At 39.4% G+C, this 23,321-nt stretch overlaps 1 protein-coding gene across 5 annotated transcripts in view; it reads left to right on the top strand.

Moving 5' to 3' along the window:
• ROBO1 (roundabout guidance receptor 1) overlaps nt 1-23,321 on the top strand; it is a 684,128-nt gene that overhangs the window by 565,216 nt on the left and 95,591 nt on the right. For all 5 annotated transcript variants that reach the window (XM_063150061.1, XM_063150060.1, XM_063150063.1 and 2 more), the window contains one exon: nt 3,811-3,968. In XM_063150061.1, the coding sequence (XP_063006131.1) occupies nt 3,811-3,968 (158 nt within the window). The remainder of the gene's footprint in view (nt 1-3,810; nt 3,969-23,321) is intronic.

Genomic DNA, 23,321 nt, shown 5'->3' with positions numbered 1-23,321 from the left:
AACAGTAACCTTTCTGAATTACCCACAGTTTATATAGGCAAAAAAATCCTGCCTGTCTTCCTCCCATTTCACCCTATAGTGTCTCCCTACTCTTTTTCATAGAAGGCAACAAAGAACTTAAGAAGAAAAAGCACAGAGTGCTGCATTTTACAGAGTACTGTTTTGGTGCCATCTCTGCTTATCAATAAAAATGTATGTTGCTTATCAGTAAAAATTTATCCTCAAGTGGTTACCAATTCCCTTCTTCCCTGAGAAAGATTCTCTGTGGAAAGTAAAACTCTTTAGTGGATTGAAGAGTACACCATATGAAGTAGGTGTGTGAGCAGTTGACTTTCAAGTGGAGCTACAAAAGTTGCTTTTGAACCTGAGTAGTTCAGCAAATTCACACAGCAAGATCATGGACTTGTCCCAGCTGTGCTGTGATGATGATTGCAATCATCCTTCATTGGATTTCAGAGAATATCAGGGGAAATGCTAGAAAACCTTAACCAAGGTCTGGCAGAAATGGGGAGGAGAATGTTATATCTATGAAGATTCTTAAAAAAAAAAAAAAAATCAAATATCTTCTTAAAATGTCGTTTTTTAATTCTAGCTGCATATATGTAGAAAGAGGTGAAATTTCACCATTAAGTAACAAAAAGCATTCACTGTCATGGATTACAAAGTATACTTCTAATATAAATTAAAAAGGAAATGTTTTCTCAATTTACAGTAAGCCTTGGCTATGAAAAACAGGAAAGAAAAAAATAGGTTTTTTTTCAGTAAGGGATGAAAATTTTAGATTTATAACTTCACGCAAGATTGCCAGGGCCTGAGGCAAACAAAACAAAGCATGTATCTGCTTTACAGCTGCAAAAATAATTACGATGACTATCTGTGGAGTAATCTCTAATGGATTATATTTTGTTAGTATTTCATTATGTGATGTTAGAGCCAAAATAATTCATAGAAAATGAGGAAAAAAATACTTGTTTTGAAGTATCTGTGGCCTGGACCTTTGATGTGCTCCTAGGCATTCTATTTAGAACTGGTTAATTTGTGAAAGGTCTTGGTTTGCAGGCAAGGTACTTTGCTTGTCAAGCTATTATAAGACTAAGGAGTGTAGAAATTACAGAAGTAATTTGGTTTTATTATGTAAGTACTGGACTTCTTTGTTGCTTCAAAGGTGCTAAAGCCATCTGAGGTGCTATCTAATAGTCCTTTCTCTTAGGTTATGAGGTCTTTCAGACTTGAAAAGCACTTATGCTTTATTAAGATCACTTGATTTAATTTTTTTAAACTTCAGGCTGCTTCTTTTTATATGTCTCTTAAATTTATCCAAGTGATACAATCTTCAGCAGTAATAAGAAGCTTCTTACTCATGGTCAAAGCACCTCTTTTTGTGTTGCAATAGAACTGTGGCATAGCAAATAAACTCTTCTGCACTTTCATGTGCTGTTGACTCTGGGAACTGGATCTATGGGAGGGAGGGGTTTGTAACTTAGGGCTATTTCTGTGTCTTCTTTAATGTTCTTTAATTTGAAGAAGTGGGAAGAAAACCAAAAAAAGTAATAATATGATCAGTGGCTCCAAGCCAGATTATGTCTCTAAAGTATTCAGTAGAAAAAATTCTTGGACTTCAATAGCTGCAGTGTCCAGCTATCCATTTGCACTGCATGATTTATAGTGATCCATGTGTCTGGATGGCTTGAGGGTTTCTTGGGAACACAAGAAATTGTCTTTGGCTGTTAACACCAAATTCAGTATAAGTGGAACAAGAATATGTTACATTTTCAGTGTACATGAGTAATGTTTTAACACTTCCATGACCAAAAATTAATTTGAAGTGCAATTTTGGTGCATCAATATATAAGGGAATATGGTAAGGAAGATGTAAGAGAATGTGGGTTGAACCTAATAAAGTTTTGTTGAAAGCAGAAGGGAGTTTAAAGGATTGGTCTTTTGACTTACCTTTCTGAATAACAGAAAATTACATCATTCCCCTTTTTAAAAACATGATGTTATACCTGAAAATATTTTCAATTTTCCCCAAGTTCGTAGAAGGAAAATATCCATGAGTCTTGGCTTTTAGGAAGATAAATACTTTGATCTTAGATGCAGCATGTTTTCTCAGGCTTTTGTACAGTAATAAATAGGTACATTTTATTTGTTGTGTTGGTTTGTTCTTGTTTTTTGGTTTTTTTTAAATAAACTCTTTACACTAGGTCTGTTGAAGAGACCTAATTGTCCAAGAGAACATGGTCATTCAAAAGCATATTCTTGTTGTAGACTTGATGACCTCCAGGGGCTCCTTCTAATCTAAATTATTCTATAAGATCTTCTTTAAGTCCTATAATTCTGTTCTATTAGTTTGTATTGTTAATGTGATAGAGACATTTAATCCTTGACTATGCTCTTTCAGAGCATCACTGTGTCCTGTTTCCAGGGCATCCAGAAATTTCAGTAAATTCAGAAATATTAGAAATGTGAGTGCTTCAGTGTGGAAGGGGATTAGTAAATTCAAATGTTTGGTGAGATCTGTACTATATCTAAGTCTTTTTGACACACAAATATTCTTTGTTATTTTTGGAATTTATGTCATTTAGCTAGAAAAGTGGCAAAGTATTCTTTATTTATTGTTTTTCATTCCTGCCTGTACTTGTGTATCCGTGTGGAACTTTCCCAGTTGTGTATTACGTTACAATAAAAGCAGGTATGAGGAAGGTGTATATCCCTCTGTCCCAAAGCAGGTGACCCACTTGCCCTCAGAGCACTTTAGAGCATGAAAGGCCTTACAGAGAGGGATGGCTCCGTGGTAGCCCTGTACATGCCCATTTGTAGGAACAGCCACATTCCTTCTCAGCTGACAATGAATCTCACTTCCCCTTGAAGCAGCACTAACAAGCAAATCCCTGTTCACTAGTCAATGTCCATGTATCTGGGGTCCATGGCTTGTAGGATATATATTTTGTGGGTTTTTTTGCTGCAGCTTCTTGGCATTATTTACTGTTGACACAAGATTGTTGCAGGTAGCAGGAGTGACATGCAGCTCTGTAAAAATCCTGAGAGTCCTTTGGGTGCGGTGTGCTTTTCCAGTACCCTACCCTTTGTTCAGTGTGGATGGAGGAGCAGCAGTGGAGGGGACTAGAATGTTCTATTTGTTATCATTTGAGTTATTTATTTTTAGATTAAGCCTAATGCCACTTACTTGGCAAGGCTTAGAAATGCCATTATTCCTTTAAACCGTGTCCCTGTGTAGTGGTCTGGTGAGCACAGAATGATGTCTGTACTTTCCCAGAAAGAAAAATAATCACACAGCTATTGATGAAATCCATAGTGGATGACTGGAGGAAATTAGAGCTTCCTAGGCCTAGGCTGGGCTAAATGATGAAAAAGAACAAATTCTGATAATGAAGCTACAATAAAAATGTTTCTTTGGGTGCAAAGGTGGTAATCGACAAAAGGTGCAAAATCGACTTCTAAATAAAGGATGTGGTCCTGGTTTAGGCTAAGTGACAGCTACCAGAGATCAGGAAAGGTTTTTAATATTTTTTCTTTAAAAAGACACAAGCCAAATTGCAAAGATGAGTTTGGCTAAGGCTGGGCAAATGTTTAGTGATTTGTAACGTCATCAAAGAACTGGGAATTTTATTTAATTCATTGATTTTTGCCCTAAATTCAGGGATGGGTACAATTTGTTGATTAACTGATCTGTTTGTTAATGTGAAATACAGTGGCAACAGGCACCATTAAAGGCCAATACAAAACACTTTGCTCCACTGTTAGCATATTATTGAGTAATTTTTTGCTTCATTGCTTTTATTCTTTCAGTTCTACGGGATGACTTCAGACAAAACCCCTCAGATGTCATGGTAGCTGTGGGGGAACCTGCAGTGATGGAGTGCCAGCCCCCAAGAGGTCACCCAGAGCCAACTATATCATGGAAGAAAGATGGGACCCCTCTGGATGACAAAGATGAGAGAATTACAGTAAGTATAAATTTTTTTTTTATCCAAACAACACAAGAATCAACTAATCCAAATTAATTTCTTGTCTCTTGAGCCTGTGGGCATCTCTGGCTGTGCTGTCCTTTCCAGGACGTGTCCTCTCCTTGCTTCACAGGCAAGGGCTAGTTTGCATTTAGCTTGGAATGTAACCTCTCATCTCCTAGCACTTCATTGCAGGGTATGCATTTGTTTGTTAAAGAGGCCTATGCAAAACCTATATTCTTCTCTTCCTTAGAAGAATTAGAAGCTTGTGGAAATGAAATTCGTTGTACTCATCACTGTCCTATAATTTCCATACCTTTCATCCACCTACAAATTTTTGCAGTCTGTAATATCTGCCTTTGGTTGGAAAGAGAAACTACAAGTAGTCTCTTTTGTAATTCTGCTGAAAATAGCACATGCAGGAAAGTTGTGTGTTGTGTTAGAAAGGATTAAAAGGGTTTGGGGATATAGACACATTTCTTTAGAGAGATAATGGCTTATCCCACCATCTTACATAAATCTGTTTTTTTATTAGAGGTGTTGTCATACTCATTTGTATCTGTAACTTGCTGAATACAGTGCATGACTATTCCAGAGTATGGATAAAGCAGCTTCTCAAATCACAAAACTATCCTTTTGAAACAGTGAGCTGATGAGCCTAAATGTCTTGCAGAAATGGCAGTGAGAAATGGGGTTCAAAAATCATTTATTTGCTGCCAATGTGGTGATAGGAGAAATATCTTTGCACATGAGAGAAACTGTATCATCTGAAAGCACACACTGTCCTGTTGGTACTGGAAGGATTTCTAATGTAAAGCAGGATTAGAGGCACATACCTTTAACATGCCTCAATCACATCAAATTGAGGGAAATGTTTAATGGAAGTACTCTCAGACCCCAGCAACCTAAGTATAAAATTACCATTTTGGTTGGAGATTGAAATTGCCTGTTATTCCATTTATTTTTTACAAACACAAAGCCCAGGCATTCTGCAGTTGTGGCGTATGCATACATTTAAATTTTTAAGTACCCTTCCCAACCCAAACTGATTGTTGGCTATTAACTGTATTCCTCCAATCATACTTGCTAAGAACTTGCAATTTCCTTTTCAAATCTCCTTCCAACCGTGACAAGTCAGTTGACCTGAGATAAAGAGAAGATTCCAGTGCTACCTATGCTGTTCTTTTTTCCTCCAGGAAGAGCTTTCTAAACTTGCATTTTTTATTGCTGTAGTTTATTCTTGCAGGAGATTTTCAGGTGTTGCCTATTAAGTACATTTCTTTTGTTAGAGATGAAAACTGTTCCAGCTGCCAGAACAAAGACATACCCAGAACAAGGGTAGCTGTCACTGACTGGCAGTGTCACCTAAGCTTTTCTTAGGATGAAATAAAGCCCCTCAGTTTGGTTTTATTTTCTGGTGTTTGTATCAAATGCTCACCCACACACTATTCCTTCACCAATGTCATCTGGCAGAGTTATTGTTTGTTATCAAAGTCGTCTCCCAGAAACAAACAAACGAAAGTGAGTTTTGATGTAGGTGTAGATTCACACTTGTTTCAGGTGCCCAAATGAGGGTTTGTCTCCAGAGGTGTAAATTAACAGAGCTGCCACAGCCCAGTGTCATATGTGCCTGGCAGCACTATTGATACTGTGGGGGCTCCCTGACACAGGCCAGAGAGCCTGAAGCAGCATTGTAATGCAGATTTGCATCCTCTCACAGCTGTAGCAGGGTCTTGCCAAGTGGGTAAATATGCATTCAGATGTACCTCTTTACAGCTTTGCAGTAACCATCTGTATGATCTTGCTAGTGGCTGGGAGGGGAGTGGGGACTGGGACCTGGAATGGACAACTTATTGAAGGGCAGATGGGAATGAAATGCTAATTGTGAAACCTGACTTAGAATAATTCCATTTCTGTTCATTTATCTCCTTAAAGGCATTTCTATTTCAGTTTGGCAACAGGAATAAAAAAAAAACCTAGAAGAGTACAAAAGCTGAAATAAGGATGAAATTACAGAGTTTAAGTGACAGGTTTCTTTTTTTTTTTTTTTTTTTCTTTATAATTGTCTGTTTTTAAAATGATCACCTACCTTCATGTGGTGACAAAATTTTGATTGACTCAATGGCAGTAAATTTCCATAGTACAAGTGTGACTTTCCTCTTTTTAAGCCATGAAATTAGCAGATCAGGAAATGTCAACCTATATGTCTTGGTGTTCAATGCATATGTAATACCAGTGGGCATTTAATTAATGGAAAAGCTTGAGTGGCTCCACTTCTAAAGCATTTCCAGTTGTTTTCATTCTTATAGGTTTGTTGATCTTTGGCTCATTACAATTTTAAGAGTTCTGTAAGTGTCAAAGGCTGCATGAAGCACGTTGTATTAATGCTTTCCTTTCTGGCAAGAGATTTAAAATAAACATTAAGACTGTACTTATTCTGAATAAGGCATGATGCTTGACATCTTTTTTGATTCGTATCTATACTTTTCTTTAAGGAGATGGTATCTCCATGGAACAAACTTATTTTTAATATATGGAAGCATTTTTTTTCCTCTCCAATGACAGTGTCATTTATGAGTCAGAAATCTGGACTTTTCAGAATGAGTGCTAATGCCAGAAAAACAGAGCTGGAAGCTCTGTTCCTGACTGAGAGATTGAAGCAAAAGATGTAGATAAATAAGATCTAAGTTAAGGCATTGCTTCCTCAGGAATGCAATAAAAAGAAAATATTATTTTGTCCTGGGTAGAGTTAAGGAAATCAATGCGTTTATGTAGGTGAGATAATAAAAATCAGTCTTTTCATATTTTTGGTCCATTTGTGGGGCAAATAAATGTGCTATGAAGAGAAAAAACTGTATATGTATTTTAGGTTATAAACTAGGGAATGGAACAAATAGGAAATGAAAGTTAAGGGTGAGGGCAGAGCTATCTGTGAAGGGGTTTATAGAAGCACAAATTTGATTTGAGCACAGCTCTCCCAGTGGTGCCCAGTTTTAGAGACTTGGTGTAGGCTGTTCAGTGCACAAACGTCTGCTGGGTGCCCCTGATGAAGAATCATCACCAAAGTATTTTTTCTCCCTACTCTTGAGTGTGTTGTCTATATTTTCTGAGTGCATTGAGGGTCAATGTGATTTTCCTCATGTGTGTTCCATACACCGTGGTATGACAGCAAATGCTTGACGTGTCTAATCCCTCTCCAGATATTACAAATGAAGCTGGAGCAGTCTTGCCTGAGAAGCAGACACTTAACTGTTTTCTAATTCAATAAATTAAGCTAAAGGTATCGTGAGGACAGAGAAGAACTAGTATGATTCCATGCTCACCTAGGTAATTTTTCTCACCTAGCTAATTCCTAATGTGGAAGCAGGAATCGCTCCTGTAATAAAGAGTGCCTCAGCTCAGTGCAGTGAATAGCTCTAATTTCTCACTGCAAGCAGTGTAAAGCTCAAATATATTTTTCCAGTTTCTTGCATGATCCATCTGCACTAGGAGAGGCTGTGGGACACTCCTCTTGGAGCAGAGACTTGGTGGAGAAGGAAGGTGCAAGGTGTTGTCCATGAGAGAGAGAAAAGGGAGCGCAGCAGGGTGTGGAAGTTCCTGGTTCTGTTTCCAGCCCTTCTTGCTGTTCACACATTTGGCACTGGTGAAGTTCATAGACCCACCCATTGCTTGGAGCAAGGATCTAGGCCAGGGCTCCAGGCTGCCAGGTATCCTCCCCAGGAACAGCCCTGCTCCCAGCCCCATCAGTCTAGCCATCTCTTTTGCATGGCAGCACAGCATCATTAGGACATGGCCACGTGTGTCACCTTGGTGCCAAAAGCTGTGAGTTTGCATTCCCTCAGGCTGGGGAGGAAGTGCAATCAGTGGAGTTTCTGCTGACTGCTGTAATCACTGGGTTTGGCCTTTCCAAATGTATTTTGTCTGGATGAAGTTGGCAGAGTGTCAGTGGCTGCGAGTGCCATTAGCAATGACTTGCTCAGACACTCTCAGTAATCACAGTCAGTGTTGGTTGCTTGTCAGCCTGTGAATTCAGTGTGCCTCCATTCACTCTCTTCTCACCCTGCACCCTTCCTGCTGTACCCCAGAAATGTCCCACTACTTTCCAAATGGTGTTCTCACTGCCTTCCTAACACACATCCCACCAAATTTTCACCTCATTCCCCAGCCATTTCCTCCATCTCACAACCTGTGCTTGCATCCACCCAGCCTGTCTTGGCTCTGTCACCTGATTAGTGATATCTGCTTGTGTGGAGGTAACAATTTGGAAGCTCAGATAAGCAAACCCTCCTGCAGCATGCTGTGAAGCCAAGGCATTCTTCCCAGGCCTTGCTGTAGCTGGAAATGGCTGGTGAGCTGTGATTTGTGATGGCTGTGGCAGTGCCTGCCTGTGTCAGGCTTGCTCAGAGCCTCCCTCGAGGAGCTGTGTTGCTGCTCTGTCTGCTCTGTGAATCCCAAATGCAGCTGTCTCTCTGTAAGATGCTGACATCAGGAATCTAGCCAAGATGGTGGGGCCTTTGAGCGTGTCTTTAGGCAAAAACTGGCAATAATTACAAACTCTCGGGAGCGCAGAGCGTTCAAAGAGGGTTTTGTGGCTCTTCCAGGACAACCTCCGTGTGCTTTTGGATCTATCAATTTGTCTTATGTTTTAGCAGCAATGCCTGCATAATTGACTAAGCTCAGTGAAATCAGGATGCAGTCAGAATGCCTGTAATTATCAGTGCTTTCCCAGTCGGAGAAGTTGTACATATCTTGCATAAGCTCCAGACCAAGCTGATGCTTGAGCCAGGTTTGGAGGTCAGGATTTCACAGCTGAGTCTGTTCCTGCCCCATGCTCACTGGTAGCCCCTGCTTTAGAAAGCCTCCTAATTGTTCACATCGAGTCATGGTATAGGTAGGAGAAGAAAAAAGCTATGCATACTGAACATGAAATTTTAATAGGTAAAATCTTTTACATATACATGAAAAAGGATGCTGGTACCTAAGAAAGAAATCCTTTGTAATTGAACACAAAAAGCAAAGCCTTTGCATTGAAACTTCCATGCAGCACTGTGATTGCAATTTCCCCCTCTTTCGTATTAACTCTTATCTCTCATTTATCCTGAATCATCCTCATTTGATTTTTAAAAGAAAAAGCTTGAAAAGCCATTTATCTTTCCTTGTTCAAGTTTCTTAGCTTTAAAGATCAAAGTTAGAAGATGAATAATGCATACAGGTTTTCATTCCTTTTTTGTGTGGCTGTCTTGTGACATCAACAGTTTTGAATGACTTACACTCTTATTTTAAATGAGTTGCAACTTAAATTTTCAATTCCCATCTCCTTTCCCAGCCCTTAAATAGCACATCACAATTGTGCAGCATTTATTGGATCTTACACAATGCTATTTTTACATGAGTGTGTGATGAAAATGTTTTTCAAAATGTGAAAACAAAGCCTTCTGATCTTCTGTTGTGACAGGACAACCTCCTTAATGGTACCTTCCACAGGAAGATGCTTCATGTGCTTGCCCCAATTTTTTTGTTAATGAATTGTCAAAGAGAGCTGCTTTCATTCCTTCTTGGTGGGACCAGTCACTGCCTCATCGTGCTTTGGCAAGTTTAAAACTACATAGGTGGATCCCAACGTGACCTTGATCATGAGAAAAAAGGAAGTGGAAGAAATTGCTAGGACTGTCAGTTAAAAAGGAAAAGAGAAAGTGTTGTTAGTATTGGAGGGAACAGTGGAAAGACCAGAAATTAATTCTCTCTTTAGGAAGAGGTTTTTCTTTCTAAAGTTAAATTGCAGGGAAAAATTGCAATGCAGACGTGAATCAAGAGAAATTAAAAAAAAAAAGATTGAATTTGTTGGGGCATTTTGTGTGGAGTAACAGTCTTAACCCATTACTACAGCACTGCTCCTGACAGAAACCATACTGTTGCATTGCCACTCCAAATTAATTCAAGATGTTTATTCTTATTTCTTTCTTCTCCATTTCTCTTTGTTTTTGTTTTTGTTTTTTTTTTTTTCAGGCCTCCTCTCTTTTTCATTGATTTATTGATCATTAATCTCTTAACACCTTCATTTCCCCAAATTAGGTATTTTAGATACACAGCAAAAGAATGCACACCCCTGTAAAGGCTGTAATTCTAATGGCAATGTTGTGTCTGCTGTGCAGAGCTGCATGAGAGATCGTGGCCTGGGTGCATGGCACTCCAAGCAATGGGGGTGAGGGGAAGGCAGGGAGCAAGGACTTACAGTTCAGGGTTTATTTCATTTTAATTGTTTTTCTTTTTTGGGGCAGATTAAAGGGCAAGAAGCAATTTCCTATAGGCCCCGAGAGGGTTAGAAAGAGACGTGTATTTTTTGTTCTGATTCCCAATATGTGCTGCCTCTCAGCAATTTCCTTTCTTCCAAGTCCTTTTTTCTTACTCCCTGGGAGCTTTGGCTTCCCACTCTACCTCTCATTTTACTTCATCTCCTGATCCCTACAATGGTGGCTTCCTCAAGGATCAAGAGTAGTTTTTGTTAATGATTTATATTTCTTCTGCTCTTAATATTATTTCCACAGGCGACGCAGCTGGAGCTGCTGTGAGTTAACTTGGCACCCCAAGAGGGAAAAAAAATGTAAAAAATTGTGAAAAACAATTTGTAACCACACAGCTGTCCCAGAGGATAGTGAGAATTCCTCTAAATCCTTCTGTTTCTTCTCCTTGTTTTTTCCAAAATGTGACACTCTTGTTCTGTGCTCACACTTAAAGCTCTGTTTCAGGGTCCTTGTTGCTCCTGCTGAAATCTTTTTGCTCTCCACATTCCAGAAATCTTTAAAGATGTTTCTTCTGGATCACCTCTCCCTTCCTTTCCGTGCCAAGTGCTTGTGCTGTCTCCTACCTTATCATGAGGGCACCTTTCCCATTTTTGCCCTCACTTCTCTCTGCATGCCTGCCTCTTCCCCTGCCGTGTCGAAACCACTCATGTTTCCACATCTGCACAACCACTCTCTGTTAAGACAAAGGTTTCTCAGGGTATCTTCTGCTACTCTTTTCAGTGGTCCATTAGTCTTTGATTATCATTTGTCACATTGTTTTATGTGTTGCTTGTCAGGGTTTTGGCTGAGCTGTAAAAAACATTACCTCTGCAGAGGACCACACTCACCTTGGAAGGTTGTAGAAATTCTGATTAATAGCCTGGGCTAAAATATCACACAGACTTTTATTTCTGTATCTATTTTCCTCTTTCTCTTCTTCCATCCTACTTGGAGTCTGACCATCCTCACTTCATTTTTCAGACTTAGCCCTTTGAAACAAAACTTCTCATCTCTAACACATCCACAAGCAGTCTGCAGCCCTGACCACAGCTGCCAAAAGCGAGGGCTCAAATTCCACGCGTTGGTGTGGATTGGAAATCCTGACCTATTTACAAGGCTCTCCCCTAGCAGCCCGTGTTTCGGGTTTGCCATTGGGAGGAGCGTGGCTGTGCAGATGTTGTGGGGCAGATGTGGGCTGTGGGCTGGCTGTGGCAGCCATCTGGCAGTGGTTCAGGTGGTGCCGAGCCCAGGCTAATGAGCCGTGCTGTGAGACGGGCTCGAGTGCGCCGGCACTGCGGGCAGAAGGAGCTTGGTGTCTCCATCCATGTGCCAGACCAAGGCAAACCGCCTGGAAATGCCCATGCGGATGTGCCCTGCTTTGCAGCTCTTTCAGAATCACAGAATCACCAGGTTGGAAGAGACCTTGAAGATCATCGAGTCCAACCCATGCCCCAACACCTCAGCTAAACCATGGCACTGAGCGCTGCATCCACTCTGTTTTTGAACATATGCAGGGATGTTAACTCCACCCACCTCTGCAGGCACACAATTCCTCATCACTCTTCAATTCCTTCATCACTCTTTCCATAAAAAACTTTTCCCTAATATCCAATCTAAATTTCCCTTGGTGCAGCTTGAGACTGTGTCCCCTCGTTCTGTCAGTTGCTGCCTGGAGAAAGAGACCAACCCCACCTGACTACAGCCTCCTTTCAGGGAGCTGTAGAGAGTGATAAGGTCACCTCTGAGTCTCCTTTTCTCCAGGCTAAACACCCCCAGCTCACTCAGTTATTCCTTGTAGGACTTGTGCTCCAACTCCCTCACCAACCTTGTCCTCTGGACGTATCATCTGTCCCAAATGCTTCTTTGAGGTGCTTTCTCCATTTGCTGTAAGAAAATGGTGATGAAAAAGCCAACCAGTCTCAGGTGTTCAGGTCATGCCCAATACCCAGCATTGTTTTAATTAGTTTAAATGGCTCATTTTTAACCCTGAATCTTCTGTGCTGCATAGGGTAAACCATGACACTTGATGTGATATGTCTTCCCAGCAGATGTCTCCAAACGGTAGTGATGGTCTCTGGAATCAGGGAAAAGGGAAGGAGCATCATGATGCAGGGCAAAAGGTGGCCCAGTGTCAAACATCTGTGGGCTGAGGAGAACACCAGGGTCTGTTGGCTTGTGCTGGCTGTCACAGTGACTAGATTTTGCATTTGGGACCAAACTGACCTCCTGTGTTCCCAAGGGCAGCGTTGGTAGTAGTGTCATCCACTGTGTGAGGTTATCAGATTTATGGATGGTGTTTACACTAACCAAAAGTACTGGAATTAAAAATCATCATAATTCAGTGTTAGATTAAAAGGCTCCCTATGGTCATTCATCTGCTGGCATTTTAAAACCAGTTATTGCTGATCATATTTGACCCCAGAGCTGTAAGACTATCTAGACTATCTGTTCCTTTTGGTTTTTTCACAACTTTGAAAAATTTTCTTTTGCATCAGTGATGTCCTTTGCTCCAGCTATTTTTGTCTTCTTAACACTTAAAAAGTTCAGCATTAGACATGCATAACTATGGTTTCTCAGTATTGTTTCACCCAGCAGTAATGAGAAGTATTTCTATAATGTGAAATAAGGGCGTATTTTTCTACGGTCAGCTTTATTTTAGACCGATTTCAGCTTTCCATTGTGAAAGTGAAGCAAAAAAGAATGGGGCTCTTTTGCAGATACTCTGTGGACTTAGAGGAATTTGAAAACTTCTCATTGAGTGAAAATTCTCTATGGATTTCTTTTGTCCCTAGTCATGAACTGATGACCTAGATAGTAAAAGAAAATAAATGCCTGCAGCAAATAGAGTATGTGTTAGATCTCTGAGTTTTGGGATGTTTACAGGCCTAGATATTAGACTATCTGGATTTTCATGTTAAAATGGCTTATTGAGAGTTTTGAACCTCTGGGACCATGTGAAATTATAGAAATAGTGTCTGGGAAGCTTCTCCCTAAAAAATAATAAAAAGCCAGGTGGTTGTTATCTCAGACTAGGTTACTTGAGGAGCTATCCAGGGTGTGTAGGACTTTATGATTTGGATAGTTAGAACAAAGGTGATTTATTATGCTGAGAAAGTAAATTCTTTGTTTTGTTTGGCTGACAGCCTCGTTGTTGGGGTTTTTTTGGATGAATAAGAGAGATGAAAAAAGGATGTGGGAGGGAAATTATTTCTTCATTCATTTTATTCTGCTAATGAAAAAGAAACATTTTTGTTTGGTTAGTTTTTCTAAGCAGTCAGGAAAGGAGCCTTTGCTTATATTACAGACAATAAAGATGAAGACTGGGCTTAGAAAGCTAATTCTTCCCTTCCCCTCCCTCCATCAGCTGCAGAGAAGTCTTAAATGTAGAGTGTGGGTTTGCTCCTCTAAATCAAAAACCCATTTCTGGAAACGCTGTTTTCCCCAGCCCCTTTGTGCGTGCTGCGCCTTCCCTCATTCCTCCTCAGGAACAAAAACAATGGGTGGGAAAGTGAAATTGAAAAAAATTAGGCTTTTATGAGTCTGACACACTGAACATTAGGACTCACAGTGGGAATTGGGCAACCTGTGTACAGGCAGAAAAAGTGTGTGGAGTAGATTCCATTGGACATGGGACTTAAGGTCCCTACAGGTCAAATGTGCAAAACCAATTTTCTGCCTTCCAAGGTTCTTTCATGCAGCCTCCTGGACCTGTCAGCCTGTTTTTTTTCTTTTTTTTTTTTACTATATTTAGGTTTATTTTATGCTCTTATACATGAATATTTCCATTTGTAAAGCATGTTTTAATATACAGATACCCTGCAGAAATCAATGTATTATTTGTGGCCAGTCTGTACAGTGAAGTGAAGGAACCCAGCTCCTCACTGTGTTTGCTGTTTTCCAAACACTGAAACCCTCTCCATTTTGGGGGATGGGAGAGAGAAAAAAATAGGTACATTTTTGTTCTTGAAAGTCTCCAGTGGACCTTATAAATTTGATTGTACTTGGCATTTTGGATATTCCTACTTGCTTGCACACCACAGCAGCCACATGTTGTCACTTAAAATCTAAATATCGGATAACTGCTAACTGAGACTTTATTGTGTATCATGCTTATTTTAGGAATTACTTCTGTAAAGTAAAAATGACACTAACTCTAAAAGCATGTGTAATAAAACCTCAACAATCTGTGTGCTGAGTTTGCACATATTATGTTCTCATAATCAAAAGAAAAATGTAGAATAAAAATAGTAGAGAAGAACAGTGCCCGTTTTTGGAGCCTTGAACAGCTGTAAGTGATTAGAGCTTCTTGTTTGGTTTCCTTTGATTTTTTGGTCTACTTTTTGAAAGTTCTGTCAACTTCACTTTTGCTTATTTCACTTTGTTTGGATAGTTTTGCCTTACTGAGTTTCCTGTGATGCTTCTGGTTATATGAAAAGTCTAGTCCAAATCACAGCACTTCAAAAATAATAATTTCTCAGTTCTTGGGTTTCCTCAACCCAACAGAGTACTTCTCTCTCTCCAGGTAATAATATACTCACAATTACTTACTGCCAAGTTCAGATATTCACCACGTGCAGGAGTGAGGGATTCACACACACATTGCAGGGTGTTATTCCAGACTCCTATGTAGTATTATCCAGGGCCAAGTCTGCCTGCAAGAGGTTGTCCTCCTTAAAATGGAAAAGAAAAAAAACAAATTTGCTTTCTTTCTTAATCTAGCTGTAGGATAATTCTTGTTCATATTCATGCTGCACTGAGCAATTAATTGATTTTTTTTTTCCTTCTTAACAATCATTATCTAACAAGAATCTCTTTGGCACATGGTCACATGGAGATTGTTCCTTTGTTTAAAGTGTGGGTGGTTAGTTACACTTGGATCTATTTATATTCATCTTGTTTTTCCTCACTCAGCAGCTTTGCTCTTGCCTCTGTCTGCTGCTATTGTCAGTTGTCTGCTTGCCTCTGCTTGGCCTCCTGGTTCTGGCTGCACAGGGGAGAATAAATTACACTGAGAGAAGAGGGGTAAAAGTGAGTCAATTTGAGAGTAAATAAACCCCAAAAATTTGGCATGGAAAATAATGCTGTTTAAAAAAAGCAAGAGAAAGTGAAAAAGCTTTCCTTGTTCTACTGCCACATGGAATACTGAATTTTGAAACTAGCCATAGAGATATCTCTGCTTGAGTAATTTATCCTCCCTCACAAAATATTAAATATTTGGTTTCCTGAACAAAAGGACGATGAATCAAGATCTCTTAGCTGTAAGTTTTGCATGATTGTATTCCAGAGTGTCTGTGCCATTCAGAATGTCAGATTTTTGAAAGTGAAAGATGTTGGCATGATGGCTCAGAGTAAACTCCGGCACACCTCACATTTCAAGCTCTGCACATCTTGCTCTCCCCATTCATTTTGAAATCATTTGTCTCTTAGGACTTCTTTGAGCAGTGGTGTTCAGTTTGAGCATTTCTCTTGGAGTAAGACCTAATGAAAATTGAGAAGGAAAAAAAAAAATAAAACTGCTCATTCAGGGTAAAGTGTTACCACAGAAGCTGCAGGTACCAGACTGAAGTAATTTCATGGTGCATTGCAGGTATTCCAGAAATGAGTGTTTGTGCTCTCTAGCAGACCTGCACACTAGAATAGAGTACAATCACAGAAGATCTGTTTTGCCATGAGACTGTACAGTCATTGCAGTGTGATTTCTAGAAGTGTGCTGCAAAACATTTTCCTACAGAGAAAATTACTGTGCAGTAAATGAAAGATGGCCTTGAGGAAGAGAGTCTGCACGCTAAGCAGAGCAGATTGCTGCTGCAATCTTCCTGTGTGATTTTGGGCAAGCCTTGAAGTTGTTCAGTTCTTCTTATTCAGCATTTCATGAGTTGTGGACCTGAATTCATTCATACATGTAAAGCAGCCTGACGCTTGCAACAAAGCTGTGTTGTGCCACTTTGCAAAGTGTGAAGTGTTATTGCATCCTAAATCATAAATAGGCTCTTATTGTTAGACAAAACAGTAGAATCATATCCTCACTTTCATATTCAGGCCATGCTCTACTCCAGGTGTTTGTGATTCTATAACACTTGCAGGATCTAGCCCAGCTACAATAACTTAGAGATTTTCTGTGATTATAAAGAAAACATCTCTATCATTTAACTATATGCTGAAGCATTACAGTGGTTTTGAGATTATTGTTCCTTGTATTCAAGGATCTTGGGGGTTTGTAATAATTTAGGAATGTCTACAGAGAAGGTACTTTGCATGATTATAACTCCTGGGAAATCTGCGTGGTTAGCATGTTTCACTAAAATAGGCTTTGCACACATCCTGAACTCCTAGGGTGGAATTCTGGCGTTACTGAAATCAGTGTGAGTTTTACCACTGTATTTCCTGAGACTAATACTTTCCAGGGAAGTATATAGTAGAATTTATAGCAAGAGAAGAGGCTTCTTTTTGAAGTGCTAAATGAGTTGACATTCTTCACACTTTTGTTGCTAATGTTACTGCTTCACTTTTTATTGGCTTGTTTGTCCTTAAGGTACTTAAGGTATTCCAGCTTTTTGGACATATTGCATGTTGATTCTCAGTTTTTGTTCCAATGAGACTTTCTGCTAAAAAGATTCCTCTGTTTTGCCTGTATCCTTTGCATTGCCATTTTTTAAATATTAGAAATTACCTGACTGGTGGTGACACTTATTACTCTGCTTTTGTCACTGATAATCTAAGGCTTTGGTATTGTAAGAGGTCATCTTGGTGTTGTAAGAGGTCATCTGCTGTATCTGTTATTCTTGAGGTTAATAAAGATAGGTAGATGTAATGGGTTTTTCAATGGGAGGAGGAACCTTAACTTTAGCAATCTGAACCTTTTAAGTAGGACATGGGAAATAATTTCTAAAATACACAAAATTTATAGTAGCTGGAGCAACCAGAATAAATTAAATTGCAAGCCTGCTGTGGTAATTATTTCCAACTCAAAAAGAGATGTGATCTTTAAAAATGTTATCTTTTACTATCTCATGTGGTAGTGAACTCTGTTCTCCCTCCTTTAACCATCTCAACAAAGACCATTTTTTCTACTGCTATGAATAGCAAGTTCAAGAAAAAGGCAGTTCTTCATCTTTGTAGCATGTACATTTCTCAGAGTGCAGTGTCAGTTTTATTGTGCTGCCCTGAAAATGAGTCTCAGATTCACCTTGAAGGAGCCCCCCAGGGATGCCAGCTGAACCCTTGACCCTTCTCTTCTGCCTGTCACCAAGGTTAGCACATCATTACAGCTTCTGATGTTAGGGATACCTGGGCTTTTCGAGCCTTTATCAACCCACACTGTTGCACACAACTTAAACTGAAGTCTCAGCTCCTCATTTCTTTTTCACAGGACTATGTCTTGTTGATTTTTGAGAGTAAATCGTGTTTCTTCCTAATTTTGTGTTAAAATAGACATGAAATTTTAAAAATTCTAGATTTATCTCTGCTTTTATTAAAACAGCAACCTATTTTAATAATAAGGACTACAAACAAAAATAAAAAGATGAAGAAGCATTTTCTATTTAAATTTGAAAATAGACACATTCATACCTGCTGCACAGTGCAAATAAGCCTGTGGTAACAGACAAAATGTCAGCATTAAATATTGGTTCTGTGGGATAAGTTCTACTTACTGACAGGTTAAGGACCCTTTATTTATTTGGAATTCTCTTAGCAAGGTATCATGTTGGATAATAAGCTGATGATAATTAGAATGGGATTTGTTTTGTTAATCCAGTAAATGGTATCTACAAATACTTGTCTGTGGCATTGATAACCAGCCAAGAGGACTCTTTTGTAAGAGAAGCCTGTTGACACAGATTTTCCAAGTTGTGTTACAATATTATTTTAATATATTGTACATTATCAGTTGGACTTACTGATCTTGAAGATCTTCTCCAACTTTAACAATTCTGTGATTCTAAATGTGCTCCTAGCAGAGTTCATTTTTTTCCCCACAAGATTGTCCTCTGATAAAACACATTTGATTGGCCACACCTACTTCTGGATGCTGTTAATGGCCATCAGTTTTGTGTTCATCAAATAATGAAACCAAGAGATAGCAGAATCGATTAATTCTCTCTCTGAACATTGTTTTGAAGGCCTTCAGCAAATTCTCATTGGAGAATTGATACTACCAGTGTTGACAAGTTTTATAAGGTAAAGATGATGTATTTGTTCAGGTGCTGTGGAGAATGTGAAAGGATTTTTTGTTTCTGCTTTTGGAGGAGATTATTTTTAACCCTGAGCAGCCCATAGTACACTAGTTTTTTACCTTTGTATTCTTTGCTTCTTACCTGCTACAAAATGCAATCTTTAAAATAAGTCTAGAAACATTATGCCTAGGTAGCAATTTGCAGCATTCAAATTATATACAAAGTTATCTCTGTCCAGTTTCCATTCAGCTGTGAGAGTTGAGATGATGCTAGGACAGGGTTGCATCCTTTTTTGTGCTCTCCATTAATGCTTGGAACAGATTCTTTTAGGTAGCAAGCCTTAAATCAATCATCTAAGTCAGATGTATGTAATTTTCCTTCTCTTAGACTTGTCTGAAAACTTTTAATAGTTATAACAATTGTGCTAACTCCAGTTAGGTGTGACCCAATGGTTTTGCCCTTTGGGATTGTTTGAAGAGGAGTTTCATGAAAGAGGGTTCTGAAAAGGCAAAGTATTGTTCATTTAACTACATGATTGTACAGAAAAAGAAACACTGGAAGCCACTCTGATATCTATGTGCCTACCTGACTAATTTGGCACAAAAAATTCCTTTCCAGTGGAATCCTTTATGTATACCTTCTTTCTTCCAAGTCCACATTTAAAGAACTTAAGTTCTTTTGCTCCTCACAGAAGTGTGCATCTCATTAAATCCCTCTTCCTGCTTTGGTTTTTGTCTCAGGGATAGAGTTGCTGGTTGGGCTACAAGTGTGTCAGGCCCAGTCCTCTGCCTCAAGGTGAATTTCTCCCAAGCATTTGTTGAAAAGTTCATAAACTGATCATAAACTAAAGGATCATAAAGTAATACCTTTGTGGTAACTTTCCAGGCAGTCCTGATATGAAATTACTTTGCAAGATGAGCCAAGATCCAAATCTAATGCATTATTAAAGGCAACTCTAAATACAGCAAATATTTTAATATTTTATTATTTTAATATTCCATGCATAGAATGGTCTGCATATCAGATTGTTCTTGGCATGTATGCTTGCAAGTGCCAGTAATAATATCTGTAATACAACATTTGTGCTTTAGGCCTGCCAGATCTTGAACGAAATTTTCAATCTAGTAGGCTTGTCCAGAATTCCTGTTTTCAGAAACTTAAGAATATTTAAGCATTCTTCTGACATATAGTAAAACTATTCATGTTATATTTTACCAAACATTTCTTGCCAAACTTTAGGTCTGGAAAAATGTGCAATATTTAATTGCAATCCACTGAAAGTGAATCTCATCAAATGACAAAACTGTTTATGATTTTATGGCACTTTGGTCAAACGTGCAAAAACAGATGGAACTGGTGGAAAGGAGAAGACAGTTATCAGAACATGTTTATTCACTCTTTATCAAACATTCTCAGAAATTATTGCTTCTCTGGCCATGATTGACTTCCACTTTCAGAAGAAATTTGCTTTCTTTTGTCTTCCAAAGTCAATAATGTGGCTGTCTAAGAAAAAGTCTGGTTCAAACACATGAAGGATAGTCACTAATAGTACAATGAAAAATACAAAGCACATTTGATGATTTATTAGATTCACTGAATGTTTCTTTTTATATTTATCATACTTGAGAATTCTTAGATTCTTCCTCCTTAATTCTGAATGCTTATTAAGTGTTTGAAAACCACAATGTGAGACTTCTATAAAGAATCATTTTGCAAGAGTGGCAAATATCAATTATTTAGCTTTTCTGGGTATAAATAAGTGCAAACAGTGGATCTGTGTCCTCTATGATAAACAAGGATGATTTTTTATTGTCCACAAACTCTTCCGTAAGCTTATACCTTGGTGCAGACATCAGGGTGCTCATGTGACATACTGTAATTTGCTTATGTATTCAAGTATGAGTTGATCCTGTTAATGTTTGTGTTAGAAAAGCAGACAAGAAGCCTAGGGAAGCTTATTGATAAGGTCGCTTGTTTGCATGGATGTTATCAATGTCTTCCTTGTCTGTTCACATGGGTCAACTTTCTCTGGCACTCTTTAGTGTGTGTTTTTTGCATCATTGTCTTTACAACACAAAGAAATGCCCCTCTAAAACATTTTCCCTCTAAATATTTTTGCATGTTTGGGGCACTGATTGGAGTCAGAGAGTGCCTCAGGAGTGGTGAGTTCAGACCTTCTGTGGAGGGCAGCTCTCATTTTTAAATTGTCCCCATGGGCCGTGGTGGCACTGGTGCATTGCGTGCCAGGGGCCGCAGTCAGCTCCTTTTGGTGGTCAGCACTCAGGACCAGGTCTGGAAAGTGCAATTGCAAATTCAACTACCTGGACATGTCTGTATGTCCATCTGACAAGCAGAAATGCTGAGTACCACACACCTTCTCCAGCAGCCATGGACTCCTAAATTTTGCCATCTACTTTTGAAAAATTGAGCCAGAATGTGAGATAGATATGTGTTAAATGCAAAATTATAACTGTTTGTTTGGTTTTTTTGTTTCTCATGCTAAGTAGCTGGTAAAGAAACAGTAATGCCTTTAAAAGTGAAGTGTTTACTTCAGACTCAGTATTTGTATTTTTATGTATTGGAAACACAGTGTGGGCTTTTTCTGTGGTTTTGGGGAAGAGTATGCTGTGGGAGGGCATATCCAGTTTTTAACTTCTTGTCACTGTCATAAAAAGGTAATTTGTACCAAGTGAACTGAAATCTGACCAAGTAACACTTCTAGTTTTCTGTAAAGATTACTTTTTTTATTCATTATGTTCTTTTTACACTGCTCATACAGAAGCTGTCAAAGCTTCTCATTTATGATAGGAGAGTACTAATTCTAAAGGAGATGTGCACACAGTCACAAGATGAAACAGGAAAATAAAGTGCAGAGTAATTTCAATTTCTCTGCCGTTTTTACAAGCCTGTTCCATTAACAGCAAACATCAGCAAACAGGAGACTGATTTCCATACAGAACCTGGCCAGCTACTTTGCTTTGTACATACAAATGTGAAAAGCTGAGCAGCTAGTAATTTCAGTGTCCAGAACAGTTTCTCCCTCCCTTGCAGCCACATTTCCCTCTCAGCCTTTTCCATTGGTGCAGTTTACAATAACCTTTTAACTCCAACAAGAATTGTGCCAGAAGTTTAAACCCACTGTGGCATCTGGGAAGAATAGCAAGGAGCTGCTGTGCAGGAAGCAATTATCCCAGCAGGGCTCCAGAGCCCGCCTGAATAGCTGGGGCAGCCCCCAGCACCGCTTTTTGGGCTTCACTCTCTTCCTTCTCTCTGGCTTCTCACTTCCATTTATGCACTCAGCAATGAGGGTTTGCTGCTCCAGAGGCACAGGGCTGGGTGGGAAGAGCCCAAGCAGAGGGCAGCACATTGTCAGTGTGCAGGAACAGCAGCACTCAGGGGTGTCACAGCTAAAGGATGGATATGGGAGCAGTGTATGCTTTGTTCTGCTTGGTTGCAACCTGGGCTGGCTTATTTCACGAGTAAATGAAGCTCCAAGTAGCTCCTGTGGCTCACTGTGTGTTGCTGAAGATCAGCCTTGTGTTGTTAAGCCTGTGGCAACAAAAAACGTTTGTGGACGGACCAAGATGCGCAGGTCATTCCCTGCCTGTGGAGTTTCTCTGGAGGATCTAAAGTTGAGCACAAAAATGATAATTCTGGGCTGCTCTGTGAGCTGGGGAAATTGGGGGATTTGCTCTTTGCCTCTCTGTGCATACATTCTGCTCCTTGTTCTTTGTGAGTTTAATTTTAGCATCCTCCAAGCAAAGGGATTTCTGTAGAGTCTAGCCCAGTGGATTTTCAGCAGTCCTTCAGAAATAATGAAAGTTACACTCAAGATTTGCTTGTGGCTGCCTATGACTGCAGGTTTTTGCCTCATTCCTGTAACACAAGGCTTGTGTGCAAACCACAAAAAATACAAGGAAATCTGTGATTTATGATTTGCATGTGCTGCAGTCACGAGAGCTGTAGTGAACAGTGATGGAAGAGTGAAATGTGGCAGAATAATGTATGACTTTTGTGTTTAACTGTTCATGGAAAATCAGCATTGCAGTGCATATGCTCCTCTTTTTGACAAATGATGGGAAAGTTTAATGTTTTCACAACTTTTTTATGTCCAGCATTTACTATAAAAGAGTTCTACTGAACTTAGGCTTACTCAGAGATAAATGCAATAGAAATTTAACATGGGTTTATATCCTTCTTTTGAAGTGTGATCTCATTTCCATTGCAAAAGACAGAAAATCAGTAGGATTTTAGGTACGTTAGAAAACATTTTATATTTTTTTAAGGCTACTTTTGCAAAATACTTGTGTATTTGTAGTGTTTAGTTGGCAGGGCCAAAACTTCTTTGGGAATTAACTTGATTATAAAGTTTTTACAGAAAATGTTTTGAATGAGAAGTCCACTCCGTCTCAAAATTTAAAACTGTCAAAATACAAATTTGGACATGTACGAAAGAATCTGCTGCACTTTAGTCACCTGTGACTAATTTTATTTGCTTAGTTTGGTTCTCAGTGCGTGTTCTCTGCCATAAAGAGCTCAGGTTTAGCCCCAGAGGAGCTGAGCAAATCCCCACTCCCCTGGGAGGCGGCCGTGCCAGCTCCAGGGAGGAAAGCTTTCACAGGCAATTTAGTGCAGGAAGTGCAGCGGTCACGGGAAGGATCCGGGAGCTGAGATTTGCATCCCTGGAGTGAGGAGCCAGCAGTGGGCAGCCAGGCTCACAGGGGATGTGCCTGCTCTCCCAGACAAGTGGGAGTCTCAGCCAAAACTGCTGCATCTCAGAAAGGTCACGGAGTGACTGAGGCCACAGATGAAAATAATGACCTGCTGCACAGACCAGCCAGGAGAAAAATGTGAATAATTCATTTCTAGTCCCTCCTCTCAAACTGTGAGGATTTTGT

Source organism: Melospiza melodia, chromosome 2 (genome assembly GCF_035770615.1).
Source record: "Melospiza melodia melodia isolate bMelMel2 chromosome 2, bMelMel2.pri, whole genome shotgun sequence".
NCBI lineage: Eukaryota > Metazoa > Chordata > Aves > Passeriformes > Passerellidae > Melospiza > Melospiza melodia.
Note: the sequence above shows the minus strand (reverse complement) of the source record. Positions and strands in the feature narration are given on the sequence as shown.